Source organism: Xiphophorus hellerii, chromosome 20 (genome assembly GCF_003331165.1).
Source record: "Xiphophorus hellerii strain 12219 chromosome 20, Xiphophorus_hellerii-4.1, whole genome shotgun sequence".
NCBI classification, from domain to species: domain Eukaryota; kingdom Metazoa; phylum Chordata; class Actinopteri; order Cyprinodontiformes; family Poeciliidae; genus Xiphophorus; species Xiphophorus hellerii.
Window position 1 is genome coordinate 13,744,574 of NC_045691.1, and position 20,251 is coordinate 13,764,824.

At 36.1% G+C, this 20,251-nt stretch overlaps 1 protein-coding gene across 2 annotated transcripts; it reads left to right on the top strand.

Annotated features, from left to right (window-relative positions):
* The first annotated feature begins 590 nt into the window (after positions 1–590).
* On the top strand, positions 591–19,351 carry znf362a (zinc finger protein 362a). Of its 2 annotated transcripts, none has more exons than XM_032550668.1 (9): positions 591–1,031; positions 6,328–6,391; positions 9,141–9,381; positions 10,474–10,599; positions 11,826–12,153; positions 13,943–14,167; positions 16,043–16,121; positions 17,491–17,649; positions 18,941–19,351. In XM_032550668.1, the coding sequence occupies exons 2-9, from the start codon at positions 6,329–6,331 to the stop codon at positions 19,058–19,060; spliced, it is 1,341 nt and encodes a 446-aa protein (XP_032406559.1). In that variant the 5' UTR covers positions 591–1,031; position 6,328; the 3' UTR covers positions 19,061–19,351. The 2 variants fall into 2 exon arrangements, with proteins under 2 accessions (XP_032406559.1, XP_032406560.1); XM_032550669.1 differs by having other exon boundaries at positions 592–1,031; positions 9,174–9,381.
* The last annotated feature ends 900 nt before the right edge of the window (positions 19,352–20,251 follow it).

Below are 20,251 nucleotides of genomic sequence, written 5' to 3' on the forward strand. Positions count from 1 at the left end.
ATAAAAACTAAAACCAAAGCTCTTCTACGGATTTTGGTCTTTTTTTGGTTAATATTTTAAAAGAGACATTTTCTACATCATGTTTTCTTAAATCTAGTGAAATATTATTAAATCAGAGTTTTAAATTGGATTTTTCAATATTTCCTAGATTGTATTATTTATTGCTTTTGATTTATGATAAATATTTAGTGCTTGTTTGATTTGTTGTTATTATTATTATTTACTATAATAGGTCACCATATATTTCCAATATTACAATTTATAATCCCAAACCAAAACAAAGCTTCAGTGCAATTTACACTTTTCTAAATCAGCAAACACTCAATAGGAGTTGTACAATAAAACAATTTGAAAGCTAAAACAATAACAGCCCCCTCTGAGTATCATTCGTGTTCTGGGTCCCGTGGACCGCCAGCTGCGGCTCTGTGGCTTGCAGCGTGGCAGCAGTGCCCTCTCCTGCTGAGCTAAGCACAGAGCACATTAGCATCCTGTCATGCTGCTGCAGCAGCTCACAGGATTACTCATATTTATTGCACATTATCTCCGACAGACACGCAGCAATGATACAGTGCACGGGAAATATAACAGGCGCATCCCTTTTCAGTCTCCAACTCCAAATAATCTGACTGTAATGACTACTTGCGAGGTTTATATTAAACATGGGGTGAGGAAAAGTGAGAGACGTTCATATTATAATTCATTATTCCCACAATAGTCTCCTACAGGAAGGTCTTGTAAAAAGTCGAACCCCCCTTTTTATTCATGCGCTCATTTTTACTATAGCGCCGCGGCGCCAAACGCGCACATCTGCGGCATCTGCACGGATCGGGTGAAAATTATGAGCCAGAAAATGGGTTAAAAATCGGTCTGAACGGGTTTTTCTCTCTGTACTCTGAGCAGCCTCTCGCCTGTAGCACCCAGAAGTGAACAGCAGGCGACCCGGAAGGCTTGAAGTCTGGCTGAAAGCAGGCAGAAAAAGGGGAGTCCTGCTCCGTTATAAATTTCTGTTTCTTCTCCTCTCGCTGGCGCAGGTATGTTGGTCTCTCCGTGCAAATTATCCGCCTCTTTATGCTGTTTTCCTCTCGCTCAAAGCCGCCGCGCTGCACCGCCGCTTCTCTTAAAAGTCGTGCAGAACTTGGAATAATAAAATAAGCATTTGCGATGCTTAAATGTTAATAGATGACGTCTTAAGCTGCCGTGCAAATAAAAGCCCTCCTGATGATCGGATTTCTGGCTCAGCTCGGCGCTGTGTAAGAGCCACGCTGATGGCTGTAGGAAGTGTCAGTGTGTGGTGTTTTTTTTTTTTTTCCTCGCCAAGCCGGGCTATTCAAACCTGCAAATCAAAGTAAACAATCATCCCTACGATTTATGCAAATTTGCCGCATGCATTCGCGTCGCAGTGGCCTTTAATGACACCCGGAGGGTTATCTGCTTGTAATAGTCCTTTCTGCAGAATATGGCGTCCGCTGGTTATAAAAATAAGACAGGGCTGCCATTTTTGTTTTCCTTTTGTCTGATTTTTTTAATAAACTGTCTGAGAATGTGGGAGAGGCGGCGGACAGACCGAGGCGCTGCAGGATTGCTGCTCTGTAGGGGAAAACTCACTCTTAGAGCTGGTTTAAAGCTAGGAACAATCCAAATCTGGAAATCAGCTTGATTCTGTTTCTTTCTAAGCAATAACTGGCTTAAGTTGCTCCTAACTTTTTTTTATCACCATTTTTTAAAAATAAAAACAACAACCTCACTGTAGGCCATTTCTCAAGAACCCAGTGTATGAAGCTTTCACAGCAGCTACAGTGGATATAAATCTGCGTTAAAATACTATTTTCTTTTACTATAATAAATACATGCATACATTTTTGCTGTCCGGTCCAGTTTAATAAGAAAGCTTTTGAGGTAAACGATAAATTAAAATAGGTAGACCTATCTCCTTTCAGACCCTTGTATTTATGTTTTGTTGATGAACGAATCCTACGCTTTAGTCCAGATATATGACGTGTAGAACAGATTGGTGTCACATATAGGACACAATTAGCTGCTGAATCTCATTCCGTGTTACTTTAGACTCTTTGCAGCATCACAGACCAGTTTCTAATTGGTCTTTTACCAGTTTTGAAGAAATATTCAGCTTCCATTTGTGACTATGTTTCCAGATTTTCTCCAGTTACTAATGACTGACCTCACTATGCTATGATGTTTAGACCAAATTAGCTGTTTTTGTCCTTGTGCCCTTCTCCTGACTGATACCTTTGTTTAATAAGCTGAATTGTGTACCCTCTCTGTAAATAATAACATCAGGTAAAACATGGAGATGAGCAAATGTTTAGGAAATCCTACTAGAACAACTGAACTTTATTTTTTGATGATCAGATTCTGGACTGAACCAAATAAGACTGAAAACTGGAACTGAAATGTGCTTCAACAAAGTATTCATTTAAGGACACTTATGCAAACCAGATTATTGCTGCTTTTTAATTTCTGCTAACTGATTCCAAACTGATTTGGGATTAAAGTTGTGAAAACATTTGTACCCGGGTTCATTTATTTACATCACAAAATCTGCCATTTTTATAGTGATGTCATGACATTTTATAACCACTGCACTTGAGATACCTTTCACTTTTTCTATAACAACTTACACTACTGGATTTTAAGGGTTTATTTTAAATATATATGTGGCACTTTTCATATGTATTAAACTAGTCAGTCAATATTATTGATATTTTTGCACATTTCCGTCAGTAAGACAAGGTGCAGATTTATTTTTACCCATATAGAGTCCAAATGAGACAGCATAGTGGACGCTCATATTTAATTTATTAAAGCTGAATACTTGGTCTCCACTGAACAGATGTGAAAATGTGGCTGTGCCCATAACATAATATACTGATTATTAAGTTCTGATACTCAGGTGGTAAATAGGCAAATTTAATCTAACCGTTTCTGAAAACAGTTAAAAATATGCAACAGAACGTGTTGCATATATTCAAAATATGTAATTCTAATATGAAAACTTTTAAATTGATAGAGTTTAGTGAAACTGTCTGTGTTTTCTTTGCAACCCAAACACTTTAATGTTGGATGTTCAGGCTCTTCTTTTTCAACTAAGTCACATAAAATGTAAAAACATCTGTTCTTTTTAAACACAAAAAGCTTCAAAGATCATATTGTTTCCTAAGTAATCATTGTACATTTAACATTATTGTTGAGGAACATAGAAATAAATACAAATATTAGCAGTTTAAACCTCCCATAATCCTTTGCTTCAGAGGTTTTGCTTTGTGATTGGTTTATTGATTGTTTTCCATTTTGGCACATTAGTTTTCAATGCTGGTGTTTCTGAGGGCTTTGCTTCAGTATTTGCAGTGAACGTCCAGTGTTCACGACATCTCAGCACTTCAATCACATCTTTTGGCTTTTAACACAATTTATGGAGCTCATATTATGAGGAGACCTGTGGCTGAACAGTTGTGAGTTCAATTCCAGCTCACAGGAAAATTTAAAAATTGCATGTATATTCAAGTATTCATACACCTTGAAGTTTTCCACCTATTTTCATGTTACATTCTTGTTGAGATTTTATATAGCTGGCCAACACAAAGTGGTTCATAATTGTGAAGTGGATGGAAAATGAAAATTTGTTTTTAAAAGTTTTTAAGAATCACAATTCTAGTTCAAGCTCAGTCAGATTGGATTTAGAGAATCTGTGAACACTCTTTTAAGTTTTTGTACAAATTCTTCTGTTGGATTAAGCTCTTTCCTTTGATTGGTCCGTTCCGACACAAATATGCTTTTGATCTAAACCCAATACCTTGCATCTCTGCTGGGGTGTTTAAAAGGGCAGTATTATGTAAAATTGACTTTTTTGAGCTTTACATCATGTTATAATTTTATTCCTTCATCAAAAACATGCCTGGAGTGTTGCTTTGATTCTTTCCTTCATGTTTGAGAAACATTTTAATCTCCATGGCAACCAGTCAGTTGTGCAAAACGCCTCGTTGGACCTAGCCCCGCCTTCGAGATCCAGCTCCTTCTCGGAGCTGCAGTTTCCAAGCCTCACAGAGCAACCCTCTCCCACTCAGCTCCTTCAAACTAGCCAGCAGCAATTAGCAAACACCTGGTGGAACTGAGCATCTGCTGAGCTCATTGGACGAGCTGCTTCTCAGTGAAATGCTGGTAAAAACATTATTAAAGGCTTAATAGAGGAGAGATGTTGTGATGACTTCCTGAAGGTGTTGGAAAGAGCAAGAGTTTCTTAAAGAGACAGAGGCCCAATTTCAAGGCGTTAATTTCAAGTCAATTTTTTTAAAGCCATGTTTGATGTATTCAGCATTTTTTACAACAACTGAATGTAACATAGTTACTTGAACAGCTGGATTTATATGTAGATTAAGTTACATAGAGGTGGACTCTGTTTACAAATTAGTTGACTTCTGTAGGAACTTGGTTGTATTTGGTTTTATTTAAGAGTGCTAAAGTAAAGAGGTTAAATACAAGAACATGCTGATTTCGTTTTTTTTATTTCATATGTAAAAAAGTAGATTTTACTTCCATATGAGATAATTATTACTTGCTAGATAATATAATTATATGATCTAGATCATATAATTATATGAGATCATATAATTATATGATCTAGCATAGATTATATGCTAGATCATATGCTATATGCTAGATCATATAATTATATGATCTAGCATATAAAACCCTAATAAAAGTCAGCAAAGTTTGTGGTTGTAATGTGAAAGGAAGGGGAAAAAGTTAAAGGGATATGAACACTGTGATAAATAATGATTTCAGACGGTGGTACAATTAGGTAGCATGTCTGAGTATAAGAGAAAATATCAGAAATGCTAAAGATTTAAGTTGTTTATGTAAAATTATCTAAGTCTTTGATAGCCTGGATTGGATGCTGTTTGGCATTTCTATATAGTATGACAAACTGATTAAGAAATTAAACTTCTGATGAACTGAACATAAAAAATGAAAACATATGTATATCATGTGAAGCTCATTTTCAGAATTACAAATAAACCTCTTTACAAAGGCAAACAAGAAGAAAATTATTCAGGACAGCCTAAAAAACTGTAATTAAGTACAACAAACAGAAATGCCAATTTCCTATTTGACTTAAACCCTCACTACAATCACGTTGTAGCTCAAAAAGCAACGCAAAGATGCATAAAAGCAGAAAAACTCCCCTGGGGCAGAAAGCCCCCATCGTTATAGAAATTTTCTGGGAGGTGCATTGTGCGGCTGTACCTCTAGATGTATCGGTTTTGTTTCTCTTGGCTTGCAGATGTGGGCTGTGTTATGCTTCTGCTAAGCCAAACAGACTTAGGAATGGCTCTGTGTGCCAAAGCATGCAAGGCAAAATGTTTTAAAAAGATCTTCAAGAGGGTCGGAAAAGAGAGGCTATGGAAAGAAAGGCCTTCAGAGCAAGACTTAAACTGCATGTGTTTCGCTTTGCCTTTAAAAAAGAAAGATTTTCAGCTGTCCGGTTAGACTTGATTAATGTAACAGAAGCCTTATCAATCATTGTGCTTCGCACTCGCAATCAGAGCTAAATTGTAGGTATTTTACAGCTTGAGATGAAAGAAAAAAGGGTTTGCACTTGGGACTAAACGCTGCATGTTATCAATTTAGATATTCCTTATTTACAAGTTTCTGCAACTTCTTATTCTGGATATACTTTAGAAAACACTCCACCAAATTTACCCTGGTTTTCTCCTCACCCTTAGCCAGTCTGGGCCCCTAGTTTGAAGGAGGAGACAAAAAGCAACAGATTAGCATCTACATCAAACTAGTGGGCTCTGTTATTTTCTGATAACTGTTGCACAACTAACAGTTGAAATCACATGCAGCCTATCTCAAAGTCTGCATGCCTGCAAAAGTGTGTCTGAGAATCCTCAGAAAAAGCAGCGAGTTTAATTTAGATTTACAAATCCTGCAGAATTAACTCACCCTGCTGGCTCATAAACATCCTCCCTGCTATCATTATAACATGTTGGACTGAAAATAGTGCAAGGATGCAAAGCTGGGTCAAACAGGAGCCTTTGTACACAATATTCTTGGAAATACGCTATCACAAGACTGATTATTGCACCAAACAGTCAGATGTTGTTTAGTTGTAGGGCTACCAACGTGGCTTTTAACCACATTAACAACAGAAACACACAGAAGTGTACTGAGCTATGGAAAAATCTGAACAAACAGGAGTCATCAAGCAAGAAAAAATACACACTGTGACAAGAGTTGGTTCAATATTTGCATATTTCCTGCCGTTTAGTATAACTGACATTTTTATTATGTGTGCATTTCTTCCAGGATGGCTGAACCGCGCTTTAACAATCCCTACTTTTGGCCTCCTCCTCCTTCTATGCCTGGCCAGGTAAGAACCACCTTTCACAACTAAAAACAATCTTAAAGTGAATCTTTTAGACTTCAATGGAGAAATACAGTTCTGTATGACTTAACTATATTATTATAAATAATAGGTTTTCTGATCCTAAGCTCTGATAAAGAAGGAATATTGTAAATATTTATTTGTTTGAGCTGTCGACAGATCATTTTGACCAAAATGTAGCACACAGAAAGGTTGATATCTATGCCCCTGGTTTTTACCAATAAATGATCTTATAAGCTGGATTTCAGTTTAAAACTACGGGCCCCTCTGAGTCCAAAAGTCTGAAAAATATATTTATTCTAATTGAAAGATTAATTAATAAACACAAAACATCTTTCAGCTATCTTGAGCTGTAAACTCCTGAAAGGAGTTCAGGGAAGGACACTGCTGCTGTCAGCTAAAACTCCCAAGAGTCAGCAGTTTTTCAACAAAAATACAGTTATATTCAATAATTTAAAATATTATTGAAAGTTAATTTATTTTACTATCTCAGCTCACTAAGGGAAAAACATTTATAATGATTTTCCACTTACAGTAACTGAAAACACAACATAAGATTAGAATAGCAATTTTAATACAAAAATGTGTCCTTTACAAAAAACATGTTAAGGTTAATTTCAAAAGTCACTTTTAATCTCACATTTATTGAATATGACGGTAAGCAGTATTCATAATAATAAAAAACAATAAACCAGCTTAAAATGATTGAAAATATGAAAGTAATGTCCCCTAATGACAGTTGGTTTAGTTTTTTTTTTTGTTTGTTTTTCAGTTTTGTTAAGCTGAACAAGCTAGTAGCTGCATTAGCTAGCCAGCATCAGTTAGCTGTTTAGCTAACTGACAGTTATGGTAGCCTCTTTAACTCACAGTACCTAAACAGCTCAACTGACCAGGTGTCGGTTTGGTAGCAGAAAATATGCCAAAAGCCTGATTAAGTTATTTGTAATTAGTTAAAAAGTTTCTTTCTTTGACCATCAGAAGCGGCTAACTGGCAGCTAGCAGCAGCAAGCAAGAGAAGATGAGCATAACTGCATGCTGCAACTGTGTTTCCACCATAAAGAGAGTTTAAAGGAATAGTTTACATACCTGTAGCAGGGGGATTTCTTATTTAAGTGTGTTTGTAAAAAAAAAAAAAGAAGTTTACAGAGCTACTGTAGGCTAATAGCTTTTCAGATGGATTGCACCTCTTTGATTTAGAATAGAATAGAATAGAATTCAACTTTATTGTCATTGCACCGTCACAAGTACAAGCAACGAGATGTAGTTTGCATCTATCCAGAAGTGCTCTACGAGATATAAATATTTATTTACAGATGTACAAGACTATGTATGTATGGACTATAAGGGGTTATAGCAAAGAGATATAGATATTGTGTATAAATATAAATATGGGAGCTGTATGCACAGATTATACAGATTATACAATTATGTAATCGGTCAGGACCCCACTAATAAACAACTGTGTGGTCTTGAGAACCTCTGAAAACAATTTAACTGGATTAGCTCAGAATAATTTAATATTTATTTATTTTTCTGTATTTTTTTTACTTTTCATACACAGGTCAAAAAAGAAAAAAAACACAATGCTGAAAAAAGAAACACAAGACAAACAAGTACAGAAATAGATCATATTTTAATACCAGTCAATGGCAAGAGCTCAAAGTGAAAAAAGTGTAAGTCAAAGTACAAGCTTATTATGCCTTCACTTTGTTTTACATAAGGCTTGATCAAAATCAAAGCAGCAGAATCTTTCATGCATATTTTATATCTCCAAGGAACCCCAGTGAAGTCTGTAGACAAACTCAATAACATAATAGCTATATTAATTAGGAAGCATTTAACGCTGATAGAACATAATAAAATCCTAATAAAAGTCTTGAAACCACAAAAAAAAAAAAACTACAGGTATTACAACTTAGACTGGAGGAAGTATTTTCTTTCACGTTTCACATTTTCATAAATACAAAGCAGTTCATAATGACTGTCTCAATCCTGCCTCACTTGTGGACAGAAAGCATTTTTACTGTAAAGTGTGAATATTTAACATGAAATAACATGGAAGCCAGATGGTCTCAAACTTTAGATTAATTTTAGTTTTTGACCAAATTTCAATGAGTTCCCTATGCTATCCCTACTTTTTTTTTACATTTGAACCTCAGCTCATAACTTATCTGATATTCACCAGCACAAAAGCCAATGCTTGATAAGAAGAGTGTTTGCATTTTATATTTTAATTTCATTTAATCCCCGGATTTCATCCCAAAACCACACCAAAGCATTTTTCACTGCCCTAAATGTAGTGACTGAAACGGCAGATTTATTGGATTACAATTGTCTTCTGCAATAACATAATAAAAGTTTGTCTTACAGAGACAATAGATTAGACTTTGGTTGAAAAATTAGAAACATTAAAATGTATTTCTCAAAATCTTTGAAGCATCAATTCAACAAAACCATAAAAGTAAGAAGAAAAATATGCACTTTTATATCCTCTATGTTCTGAAAGTCTTTAAAAGTACATAAATATCTAACTCAATTTCAAAAGTAGCTATTTATTTGCTTAAAGAGGTTTCAAACTCAAATAAAAACTAAACAGGCATTCCTTCAAAGTCTCAAAGCTTTGGCTGCAATGTCTGGTGTCAACCAAGAGAGGGCACCATTGCCCTGAGAAGTGTCACTGATTGAACTGATGATGGCTGTTCTTCTGTCACTAATGGTGGTTTCTGGCTGTCAGCTGGATAACCTAGTCTTGATCAATAAAATCAAGGAGCAGCTGATGGCGGAGAAGATCCGGCCGCCACACCTGCCCGCCGTTTCGGCCGCCTCCCAGCAGCCTCTGATGTCTCCGTCGGGCCAGGCCGAAGGCAGCCAGCACGGGATGTCCAAAGCTCAGCAGGGGTCCGGGCTGCACAGTCCAAACCCGTCGCAGCCTGACATCGCCCTGCATGCCCGCCCTGCCTCCAGCTCTGTCACAGGTACTCCAACTATGTCCACACATACAATTAGTCTAAATACTTCTTTAAAAACTAACGCTGTCAATCCATAAAAAAATTTAATCAGATAAATCACGCTCTGTGATTAATCATAATTAATCAATTTACTTAACTTTTTAACTTGATATGCAAATATGCAAGTTTTCAAAAAATGTTTGAGAATCTTCAGACAATAAAACATTTTCTTACTTCTCCAGGTTTTCATATTAAGAAAGATTTAAAAGAAATCTTTTTGTTTTAGACTTTTAATTTAGTAATAGTTTAGGGTTTTGTGTTTTTCATCATAATTTTGTTTTACCTTATTGTGACTTCTTGTTTGTCTAATTTCTTTAGTTTTAATTAGTATTTAGAGTGTGTTTGCTAGTTTTTATTAGTTAAATATTGCTTAGTGTTTTCATACTTTGTTTAATTATTAGATGGAGAATTCAAAAAGGTCAAAGTATTGTATTGTGTTTATGTATACACCGATTGGGTAATGAATACTGAGCAGCATGTACAATAAAAAAAAAGGTATAGTTTTCTCCCAACTTTTGCTGTCGTCATTTTGCAGACTAGCATATTTTTACTCAACTAAAAGCAAAAAATAGCCATATAAGAAATTACTCAAGTAAAAAATTATTTGGTAAAAAGTCTACTCAGGCACCAACTGATCAAAATATCAATCATTTAAAAAATGACATAATCAGAGGGACCAAAATATAAAGTTAAGTGGAAATTTTGGTATTTTAAGGATGAAAATGATAATAATTTGTATAAGTAACAAAAAATAACAAAAAAAAATTTTTTCAAATTTGTTTCATTCAATAAAAAAAAGTATTAAACGTTAACAAAAACTGCAGGTGTGTGTCTTCGCTTGGTTAATTTTTGGTTAAAACATGTTTGTCTTTCATTCAGTGAAGTTACTCACAGTGGGTAGAAAATCCAGAAATTATACCCAAGAGTAGCGATACTTCATGATAAAATGACTCAAGTACAGGGTAGTAAAATAACTCCTAAAAGTACTTTATTAATTGAATAAAAGCAACCAGTTACTATCTAACTCTGACTAAGACATATATTTTTCTTCTTAATTAGGTCGTATCCTTGGAGATGTGAACTTGAATTTGGACGACAAGGCGGCTCTGAAAGCCCGGGGTCTGTGGGAGGACTGGCACCTGCGTCAGCTCATAGACCATCCCTCCAGAACAAACCACGTCTCAGGTGAGCAAACACATCCCAGCGGTCCGCTGTGCAAACTGAGACAAACCCTTCCTCAGTGGGTTCACGTCACCTGTTCCCTTTTCTTTGTTCTTTGCTTTTTTGTTCTCCTTCAATGCTCCAGGTGATGCAGAAAAATAAAGATTCATTCATTAATTAGCTGGAGATTAAACCGACACTAGAGGCGCCTCAGAAAGCTGGAGGGAAGACGTGAAAATAAAATAAAAATTTTAATTATTAATTTTTTTATACATTTAATATGTTTTTTTAATTATTATTATAAAATATTAATTAAAATAACTTATGGAATGTGGAGATAGAAGACAGAAATAGTCAACAGAGGGAGCAATACACTGTAAAACACGTGAGCCGCATTTAGTTGTATCTACTATCTTTTACTCTTTAAGTCAAGTAAATTTAGTGAGTTTTAGATTTTGAACCTAAATGTGACTTTGTGAAAGATAAACTTACAGTAGTAAGTTGTGTTAACTTTTTATTAATTCTGTCAAACCTCCAAGAGTTTAATAAACTAGAGTTTTTAGGTTGGTTTTTAATGTTTAATTAAACAAATGTTGTTTTCTAAACACAACAATGCTGTTTAGAATGTTTAGAAAACATTGTTTTCTAAACATTTTTATAAAACAATGTTTAGAAAACTTGTCTCTTGTTGTTAAATCAACTTCATGAACTTTAATGTCTGAGTTAAAACCAAAACAATTTTCTGTTTAACTTAAATTTCATTTTCAAGTTAAACCACCTTCAAATGTTTTACAATGTAAATTTATGAAACAAGGAAGTTAAAAAATATAATATAAAAGATGTATTTAGTATACAGAATATTCACTGAACTCCAAAAACCACACAGCATTCTGGGGGATGTAGGCAAAGGAAAGGCTAGGTTACCTAGCAACACCCTATTAAGTAAGTTGTGGTTACTTAGCAACAACCTGATGAGTAACTTGCAGCAGTTTAAGGTTTTGCCACCGTGCCTCATAGATGCTTAAAAGTAAAGAACAAAGTGAAGTGAAAACTAGATAAAACAGGAAAGGTCATGCTGCCATTTTGCCATTATTTCAAATATTTAAAACAAAAAACTAATCAATAATAATCAATATCGAGTGATATGAAATACTTACATCGGGATAAATTTTTCAGCCATATTGTCCAGCCCTAATAACAGCTATAATAATGTTCAGTAATGTTCTCATCTTCACTGTTGTTCCTGTCAGGTGTGGCACTGGCATCCAGAACTGGGAACCTCAGCACTTCGGAGATCATAACCCCAACAACACCCACCTCAAGCAGCCACAGCCGGCTGGGTGGAGCCCCCACCCCTCACCTCATCTCAGGGTTAGCCGGCAGCCACGGGATCGAGCCGGGGAAGACCAACGGGGGCTTTGTGGGTCTCCTCGGCCCGCCTCCGAAGCAGGAACGGGGGCGCAAGAAGATCAAGGCCGAGAACGGCTCGTCGCTTTTGGTGGTTCCGTACCCGATCCTGGCCTCGGGCAACGACCAGTCCTGCGTCACCATCACCACTAAAGAGGGTAAAACCTACAGGTGAGAAAAAACTGCTGTATTCTGTGTAGAGCTGGACAATAAATCAGTACTAATATATATATATCACGATAGAGGTATGATCAATATCAATAGATAATACATCTGATAGAATATTCAGTATTCAGTATATAGAATATTCACTGAACTCTGATCCAGAACTGCACTGCATTCTGGGAGACATAGGCAGAGGAAAGGCTCAAACTCTCATGGCCAGATAAGTGAGATTGGTAGAACCAACTAGCTCATTCACTCTTTGGTTACCTAGCAACTCACTCACTCTTTGGTTACCTAGCAACAACCAGTTGAGTAACTGCCGCAGCAGCAGCTTAATAAAGGTTAAGCATGTTAAGGTTTCGCCAGTGTGCCTCATAACTGCTTAAAAATAAAAACAACAACAATGTGAAGAGAAAACTGTGGATAAAACAGGAAAGGTCACACCACCAGTTTGGAAGTATTTCAGATATTTAAAGCAAAAAGAAATTAGATGTAATGCTGAGTTGTTTTTGTTTTGACAAGACTTAGAAAATGAAGAGGAAACTGTTCAAGTTTTGCTTGCTGCAAAGCAGAAGCAAGAAGAGGCTAAATGTGCTGAGCAGTAAAGTACAGAAACACACCTTTGATACACACCGTCAGCCTTACCTCAGTGGTTTCACATTCTTCAGAGATATATTTACACATCATTTGTAGTTTAAGATATCAGGAATGACGGTAGTGATGATAACAATCTAAACTGTTGGTGCTGAAATATATATATAAAAAAGATCATTTTTAATCCATAAATTTCAGGGTACTGAAAGCAGGTCGACATGCTGAATAATTTGTCGGGGCTCCTGTTGTCATGATGCTCAGATGTTGTGGGTTTTGGTTTGTGGTTTTGTTTTGGGTTATTTCTAGATCAAAGTTTTGCATCTGTTTTTGTAAGTTTTTCTCTTCTTGAATAGTGTGTTTAGTTGATTCTAATTTATGTTTTTTTCATATTCTGTCAGTTTATTTTACTCCTTGCTCATTAGGTTTGGTCTTGCCACGTCATAGTTTATTTTTTAGCCCTGATTTTTAGTTTTTTCCATTTGGATTATTCCTGCCAGGTTCTTGCATCAGTTTTCTTAGTCATCATTAATGTAATTTATGCTGTTTAGGTTTGCTGTTAATTTTTTGTCTAGTAAGTGTTGATATGTTTATTTTTTTAGTGGACATTCTGTTCTGTTTTTCTCAGTTAAGGTCTGTTTCTTGATCATGAAGCTATTTGTTTGTTTCCTCTCCACTTAAAAAAAAAAAAAAACAGAAAACAGAAATGTAACCCAAGCTGCATCAAACTCTTAATATGTGAATTTCCTTCTGGGATCAAAAAGTATATTCATTCATTCATTCATTCATTCATTCATTCATTCACTTTCCACTAGTCTCTGAATGTCCATATTCTTTAGTATCTGACTTTATTTTGGGTATTTTATTAGCAATAAGTCATAATCATCAAGATGAAGAGAAACAGACTCTTGAAACACATCATCCTGGTTTTCTCTATTGAATTTAAACAGTATTTGTTTAAATTTCAGAATTTATTTATTAGATAAATATATTTTAATTTGAGATGTACCTCTATGTTTTCCAAATACTATTAAATAAATACTAAATATCTTAATGTTGTAAATTCATTACTAAATGCTTACTATTCAAATATTATTGTCCCACTTTTTTTATTTAAAAATCTGCACTATAAGAAGTTTTATTAATGATTTATTGATTTCTGTGTTTTCTTCCTGATGCATGTCTCCTGTTTTCCTGTTTCCAGGTGTAAAGTTTGTCCCCTGACCTTCTTCTCCAAGTCCGACATGCAAATTCACTCCAAAACGCACACAGAGGCGAAAGCCCACAAGTGTCCTCACTGCACCAAGACGTTTGCGAACGCCTCGTACCTGGCCCAGCATCTGCGCATCCACCTGGGCCTCAAGCCGTACCGCTGCTCCTACTGTGAAAGATGCTTCCGCCAGCTCTCCCACCTGCAGCAGCACACCAGGTCTGACCTCCGACAAACACACAGCTCATCTGCAACAGTTCAGGCTAGAGCTGCACAAAATAGCAAATATTAATACCTGCAATGTTGCAATTACAAATGACTGCTTTTATGCAGTATTTGCTAGTATGTTATATGCCATAGCTTTATACTTTTAATATCAGAGTGTTACACGTCTCAGCTGGGTCGAAACAATTGTAACAAATGATGTTAGGATGTCCCTGCTTCTCCTTTCTTCTGAGTGGAAAGCCTGAAAACATGAATAGCTTCAGTGAATGAACCGCCATCTTCTTCCCCAAACTCTGTCTGAGGCGAGGGGGCGGTGCTCCTCACTCTAGGCCTCCTGGTGAAACACTGTCTACATTTTGGTTCCTTTTTTTTCCTTTTGGATTTGACGTGGTATGTCGGTCAATTTCAGTCTAAAAAAACACATATATAATACATTGCAATACTAATAATTTATGTGGTGGCTTATACTCTTAAACAGATTTTCTTGACTATATAAACAAGTGATGATTAAAATCTCCCACTCTATAGTGTATCACAAGAGCAACACCTAAAGAAACTCAGGGCGAGGAAAACCCTGAGTGTTTTTCTCAGGGCGAGGAAACTCAGGGCGAGGAAAACAGGGCGTGTCAAACTCCAGTCCTGCAACTTTTAGATGTGCCTCTGCTGCACCACACCTGAACAGAATAATTAGGCCATTAAGGCTCTGGAGAACTGATCTACACAAGCAGGAGGTAATTAAGCCATTTTATTCCAGTGTTTTGTACTTGTGGCACATCTAAAAACTGCAGGACAGTGGGCCCTTGAGGACTGGAGTTTCACACCTGTGACTTAAATCATTTAACAAACAGCCACATACCACCTAACCTGAAGTTAATATTTTTTAATTAAATGATTAAATGATACAATTGCTGTTGGCCTAAAACAGCAAATCTAAAAGCTGAAAATCATTCATTACCAAGCAAAGTCATATACTGGTTATACAAGTAGTCCTGGGCTTGTTTTCTTTCCACCAGCTTTTCTTTTTAGTAACCTGTTTCCATCACTATTTTTTTTACCCTTCGAGGGGGTCTTTTTTGTGGACTCTAGTGTCCCTTAAATGACAGTGGGCCGACAGGAAACGGGGAAAGAGAGGGGGGAAGACATGCGGTAAATGTCGTCGGTCCGGGAGTCGAACCCGCGACGGCCGCGTCGAGGACTGAAGGCCTCCACATACGGGTCGCGCTAACCGCTACGCCACCACGGCACGCCCATCACTATTTTTTTTAACACAGTCCCGTAGTAAGCTAGCTGTAGCGTCGGACTTTGAGCTGACGTCACGGCAAATAAACGGTCGTTTACTTGCAGTACCTCGCTGACCATTAGGGGGCGCTCGCGGACCACCAGTACAAATCTAGAACTCAACCCAGAACAACTGGAACCAACATTTAGCTTTTTTACCTCAATAATCCCTATCAAACTTAAGATCCAGAGAAACCCCCATTAGTTTATAAATGATGGACTACTTATTCTTACTAAACACGGGGAACCAATATGTAGCTTTACATTTTTACCTTTTTGTCTTTCTTTTGATTTAGGTTTTTTGTGTGTACTTCCACCTAATTCATGTAAAGCACTTTGAACTGAAGAAGTTTATTAGTTAATAATTTTAGAGGGGTTGTAGTTATTTTGAATATACTGAGTTGGTGTTGATGCAACGTTCAAGAGCCAAAAAGTCATTTTAGATGTAAAAAAGGTTAGGGTTATGTAGTTTTGTATTTTTCCAAACTGAAAATATAAAAAGCCTTTTCTGGGTCACCTTATTACTTCATATTTGATTTAGGTTGCTTTCATCTTCCTGTTTTACCTGTTTTTGTGTCTTTTGTGTTTTAGAATCCACACAGGTGACCGACCTTATAAATGCCTCCATCCAGGATGTGAGAAAGCTTTTACGCAACTCTCTAATTTGCAGGTAAACATGAGCTGTTTTCTGACTCTCTGCCGCATTACAACAAAGGTTAATGGTTTAGAAATTGACGTGTAATGTGATCTTTGTGACCTTTTTGCCAAAGATCACAAAGAAGCCTCCTGTTTCACCTGATCTCATCAGAAACATCATCTGAACCTCATTTTTTTTTACATTATTTATTATATAGAGACATATTATAAAGTATTGATAGCAAAAGACTTCAACTCCAATTTGAGCTCATGAAGTGAAGATTTATATGCCATTGATCCTGTGTGGAACAGGAAGTCAGGAATTATACACCTAGCAAACCGGTCCCCTACAGAGAGCTGTAAAAGCTGCGAGTGGCAGGTCTGGTCCACCTATAATTCACCACAGTGACAACGTACCTTGTAATTTATACTCCCATTCTGACCAACATCTTTCACCTAACAACTACGTCACTATAATGACCTACTTTAAATCAGAGGAACTTAAATTTGTTGAAGTCAAGAAGTCCATTAGTTGTTCATTTTCCCCCAACATCATGTGGCCTATATCTGAAAATACACTGAAAAATACATGCCAAACTTTTAATTTTCCTCCCATGAAGTCATTTTTGTTTATTCTGGCTTACTGTGATGATTAAAAGTAAAATCTCTCTTCAACTTTAACTTAAAACTGAAGCTTTGGGGCCGAAACCAACTAGTATCTGCAATTATTTGGAACAAAGATGTACCTGCTTTTAAAAACTCTGATATGTATGTTAAATCAGTATGAATATGGTTATATTTTCATGTGTGTCATGATATTCTTCTGTTTTCTGTTGTATGATGTTATGTTTTCTGAACAGGTCGTTGTTGAAAATTAGATTTTGTTCTCAACTTACCCAGTTACATAAAAGTAAAATAAAGTAAATTGTGAAGAAAGTATCCCCACAAGCTGATGGCTAAAAAAAAAGTCAGGCATCTGTAACCCGGGGCTCTTTAAGCTTCTACAGTGGCTCAGTGGGAAAAAATGACAAGAAATCATTCAAATAAATGCTTTAAAAAAGTCTAATTTTAGCAGTTTTTCTATGCATCTTCATGCAGTATCTGAATGACACAAATGGTACAAGAAATGTGTTTTTGTTCACTCAAGACTCAAAATACCAACAAGTTGTTTTTACTTCAAAATGTCTTGCAGCTTCTTCAACTTTTATCAGATTGTATTTAGCTGAACTGAGGTCAAAATGGCTCTCGTGGTTCTAAAAGTTGCTTCCTAATCAGTGGGGAAGTTAATTTTACGTCTTTTTTTTTATAGGTTTGTTGAACAAGCTGACTCAGAAAACCCTTCTGTCTCCAGCTTGTCCTGAGGCACACAGATTAACCTGATGTGTTTGCTTTCTTTCTGAAAGTCTCACCAGAGGCAGCACAACAAGGACAAGCCCTTCAAATGCTCCAACTGTTTCCGTGCCTACTCAGACTCGGCCTCGCTGCAGATCCACCTCTCTGTACACGCCATCAAGAACGCCAAGGCCTACTGCTGCAGCATGTGCGGCCGGGCGTACACCTCAGTGAGTTCACAGAAACCAAGTTTTCAAAATTTAAGTTTGCAGAACTCAACTTGATTATTATCAGGTAGTTGTGATGATATAATAGTACGTGTGTGTTCCGCAAAACCTAATTAGTTCTCCTTAGTTAGAAACTCAAAATCTTGTAGTTTACATAAAATTAACTGAGCAACTTTGTGCAATTTTACTTAAGTTAACATAATAAATCTGAGTATGTTTTAAGTACTTAAATGACACCCAGTGCTTATTTTTTAATTAGAAACTACATATAAAAAAAGAAAACAACATGATCAAAATGGTTCCTGCTTTTTTGTTTCTCAAACTTTGACAGAAAATATTGAAGGCAGTTATGTTTTTTTCTTTCAAGATGATTTATTAATACTCAGACATTGAAAAACATAAAGAAATTGTCTTTTACATAATCACTTTTTTACAATATTTGACTGACGATATTGGAAGCAGTGTTAGTTTCCTCAAATCTTTTCAGTAAAACAAACAATCCCATGTTACGCTACACTTTAAGGCAGAGGAGGTTGGTCATGGTGCTGTTTCATGTATGCAAATGTAAATACCAAAAAAATAACTAGTACGAGCTGCACTGCTCATTATGGGGAACTGACTCCACACATGAAGCTTTGGAGTCGCCTTAAACATCTTAAAACAAATTTGTTTTGTGACAAATAAAAGTGGTTTAACTACTTTGGTGGCACAATGCATTGTGGGATACCCTGCTGGCCTATGAAATATTTAACCTTTTGTCATTTACTCAACTTTCGTAGATTAACTTATCAAACATTTTATGTCCAAGTTATGTCCACTTGAAATGGTTTATTAAATAACGATATTTGTATCGTATTTGATACTTTTTTGGCCTGTTTTGTGTTTAATTTGAGACTTGTATTCTGCCACCTACTGGATAATCATTGCACTGCAGGCGGTGAAACCCCCTCATTTCAAAATGTCCGCTCGCATAAGATTGGTCACTCGATTTTTCCAGGGAAGTCTTTGCAAATTTTAGGCAATTTTGGGTAAAAGTAAATATACATTGGTTTTTTTTTGTTTTTTTTTAATTAATGCTTTATATTTTGAAACAATGCACAATAACTTAGAAATTTATTTGGTATATTGCATTTAAATAGTGTTAAAATCTGTGTATCAACTTAGGTACTGCAGGTATTTAAGGTACTTTATGCAATATTTTTATAAAGTAATCTATGTGGGTTCTTTCACAATAATAGTTGCTCTAAAACCACTGTGTTTTGCAGTGTAAAGTTGTTTTTCCTCTTCTCTCCAGGAGACGTACCTCATGAAGCACATGCCGAAACACGCGATGGTGGAGCACGTCATGTCCCATCATTCCCCTCAGAATAGGACAGGTTCTCCCAATATTCCCATTCGGATCTCCCTCATCTGAGCTCCACTGCCGTCGTCTTTCCTCCCATCACAGACTCCTACTGCCTGACGGACCGCTCGGCTCCAAACGGAGGCAGGAATCATTTGGAGAAGAGGTTCTCGTCTGACGAGTTTTTCCCTCTTCTCTTTGTTGCTAAAGAGAAAGTATTAACGGGATCATCCAAAGATGATTTCAGCACTTTCAGGCCTGACACTGACTGGCCGGATATTTTTTTTTTATGGGACTTAAACAAGTATTGCTCCAGGCAGCTACATAGAGAATCTTTTTAAGTTTTGTGTTATACATATAACTCTGTGTTTTTTATAAACTGCTTTAATTAACTCCCCTTATGTCATATATTAGTCTTCCATTATCTACAGATGCAGGCAATCTTGCTGACAACCCTGGTGTGTAAAAAATGTCTCTAATTTACCGCATTTATACAGTAAAATCCGTATTTATACAGACTTTTAATACGGATTTTACCGTTTTTATACGGTAAATTCCTGGCAACCACAGCTGCCGGTACTTTACTGTAAATTATAAACTTTTTACAGTGTGGTGTGTAAAATGGCTTAAATTAAATTAATCTTTTATTACGGTGCCACAATTTAACTTAAAATTAAAGGAAATTCCAATAATTAAATGAGTATAACAAAAATAAATGTACGTTAAGAAGGCATAAAATCATACCAAAAAAATTGCCATAAGTGATTTTTTTCCTCTTGGCAAAAATAAGTTAGGCTTTTATTTTAGGAAGGTGATGATATTTAAAATGATCTAAACTGAAACATATAAGATGCTTTTTAAGTAAATCAGAACTTGGAAAAACAGATTTATTATTAAGTTGTGATTTTCTGGCTTCTTTGGATATGCAGCTCTGGAAGAAAAGACCACTTAACATGATCAGTTTCTCTGATTTTACTTTTTGTAGGTATATATTTCAGTAAAATGAACATTGTTCTTTTATTCTATGAACTACTGACAACATGTCTCTGAAATTCAAAGCACAAATTTAGGATTTATTTGCAGAAAATGAGAAATGGTCAAAATAACAAAAGGTTCTGTTAGACCTCAAATAATGCAAAGAAAACAAGTTGATATTCATTTAGGAACAACAACACTAATAATTTAACTCAGGAAGAGTTCAGAAATCAATATTTGGTGGAATAACCAGAAGGTTTTCAGTGGGGTTCAGTGCAATGGGCTCTT

Excerpts from the sequence above, each read along its gene's own strand:
- znf362a (XM_032550668.1), top strand. The coding sequence starts at position 6,329 with ATGGCTGAACCGCGCTTTAACAATCCCTACTTTTGGCCTCCTCCTCCT. Across the intron at positions 10,600-11,825 it reads CAGAACAAACCACGTCTCAG|GTGTGGCACTGGCATCCAGA; the intron begins GTGAGCAAACAC and ends TGTTCCTGTCAG. Across the intron at positions 16,122-17,490 it reads CGCAACTCTCTAATTTGCAG|TCTCACCAGAGGCAGCACAA; the intron begins GTAAACATGAGC and ends TCTTTCTGAAAG.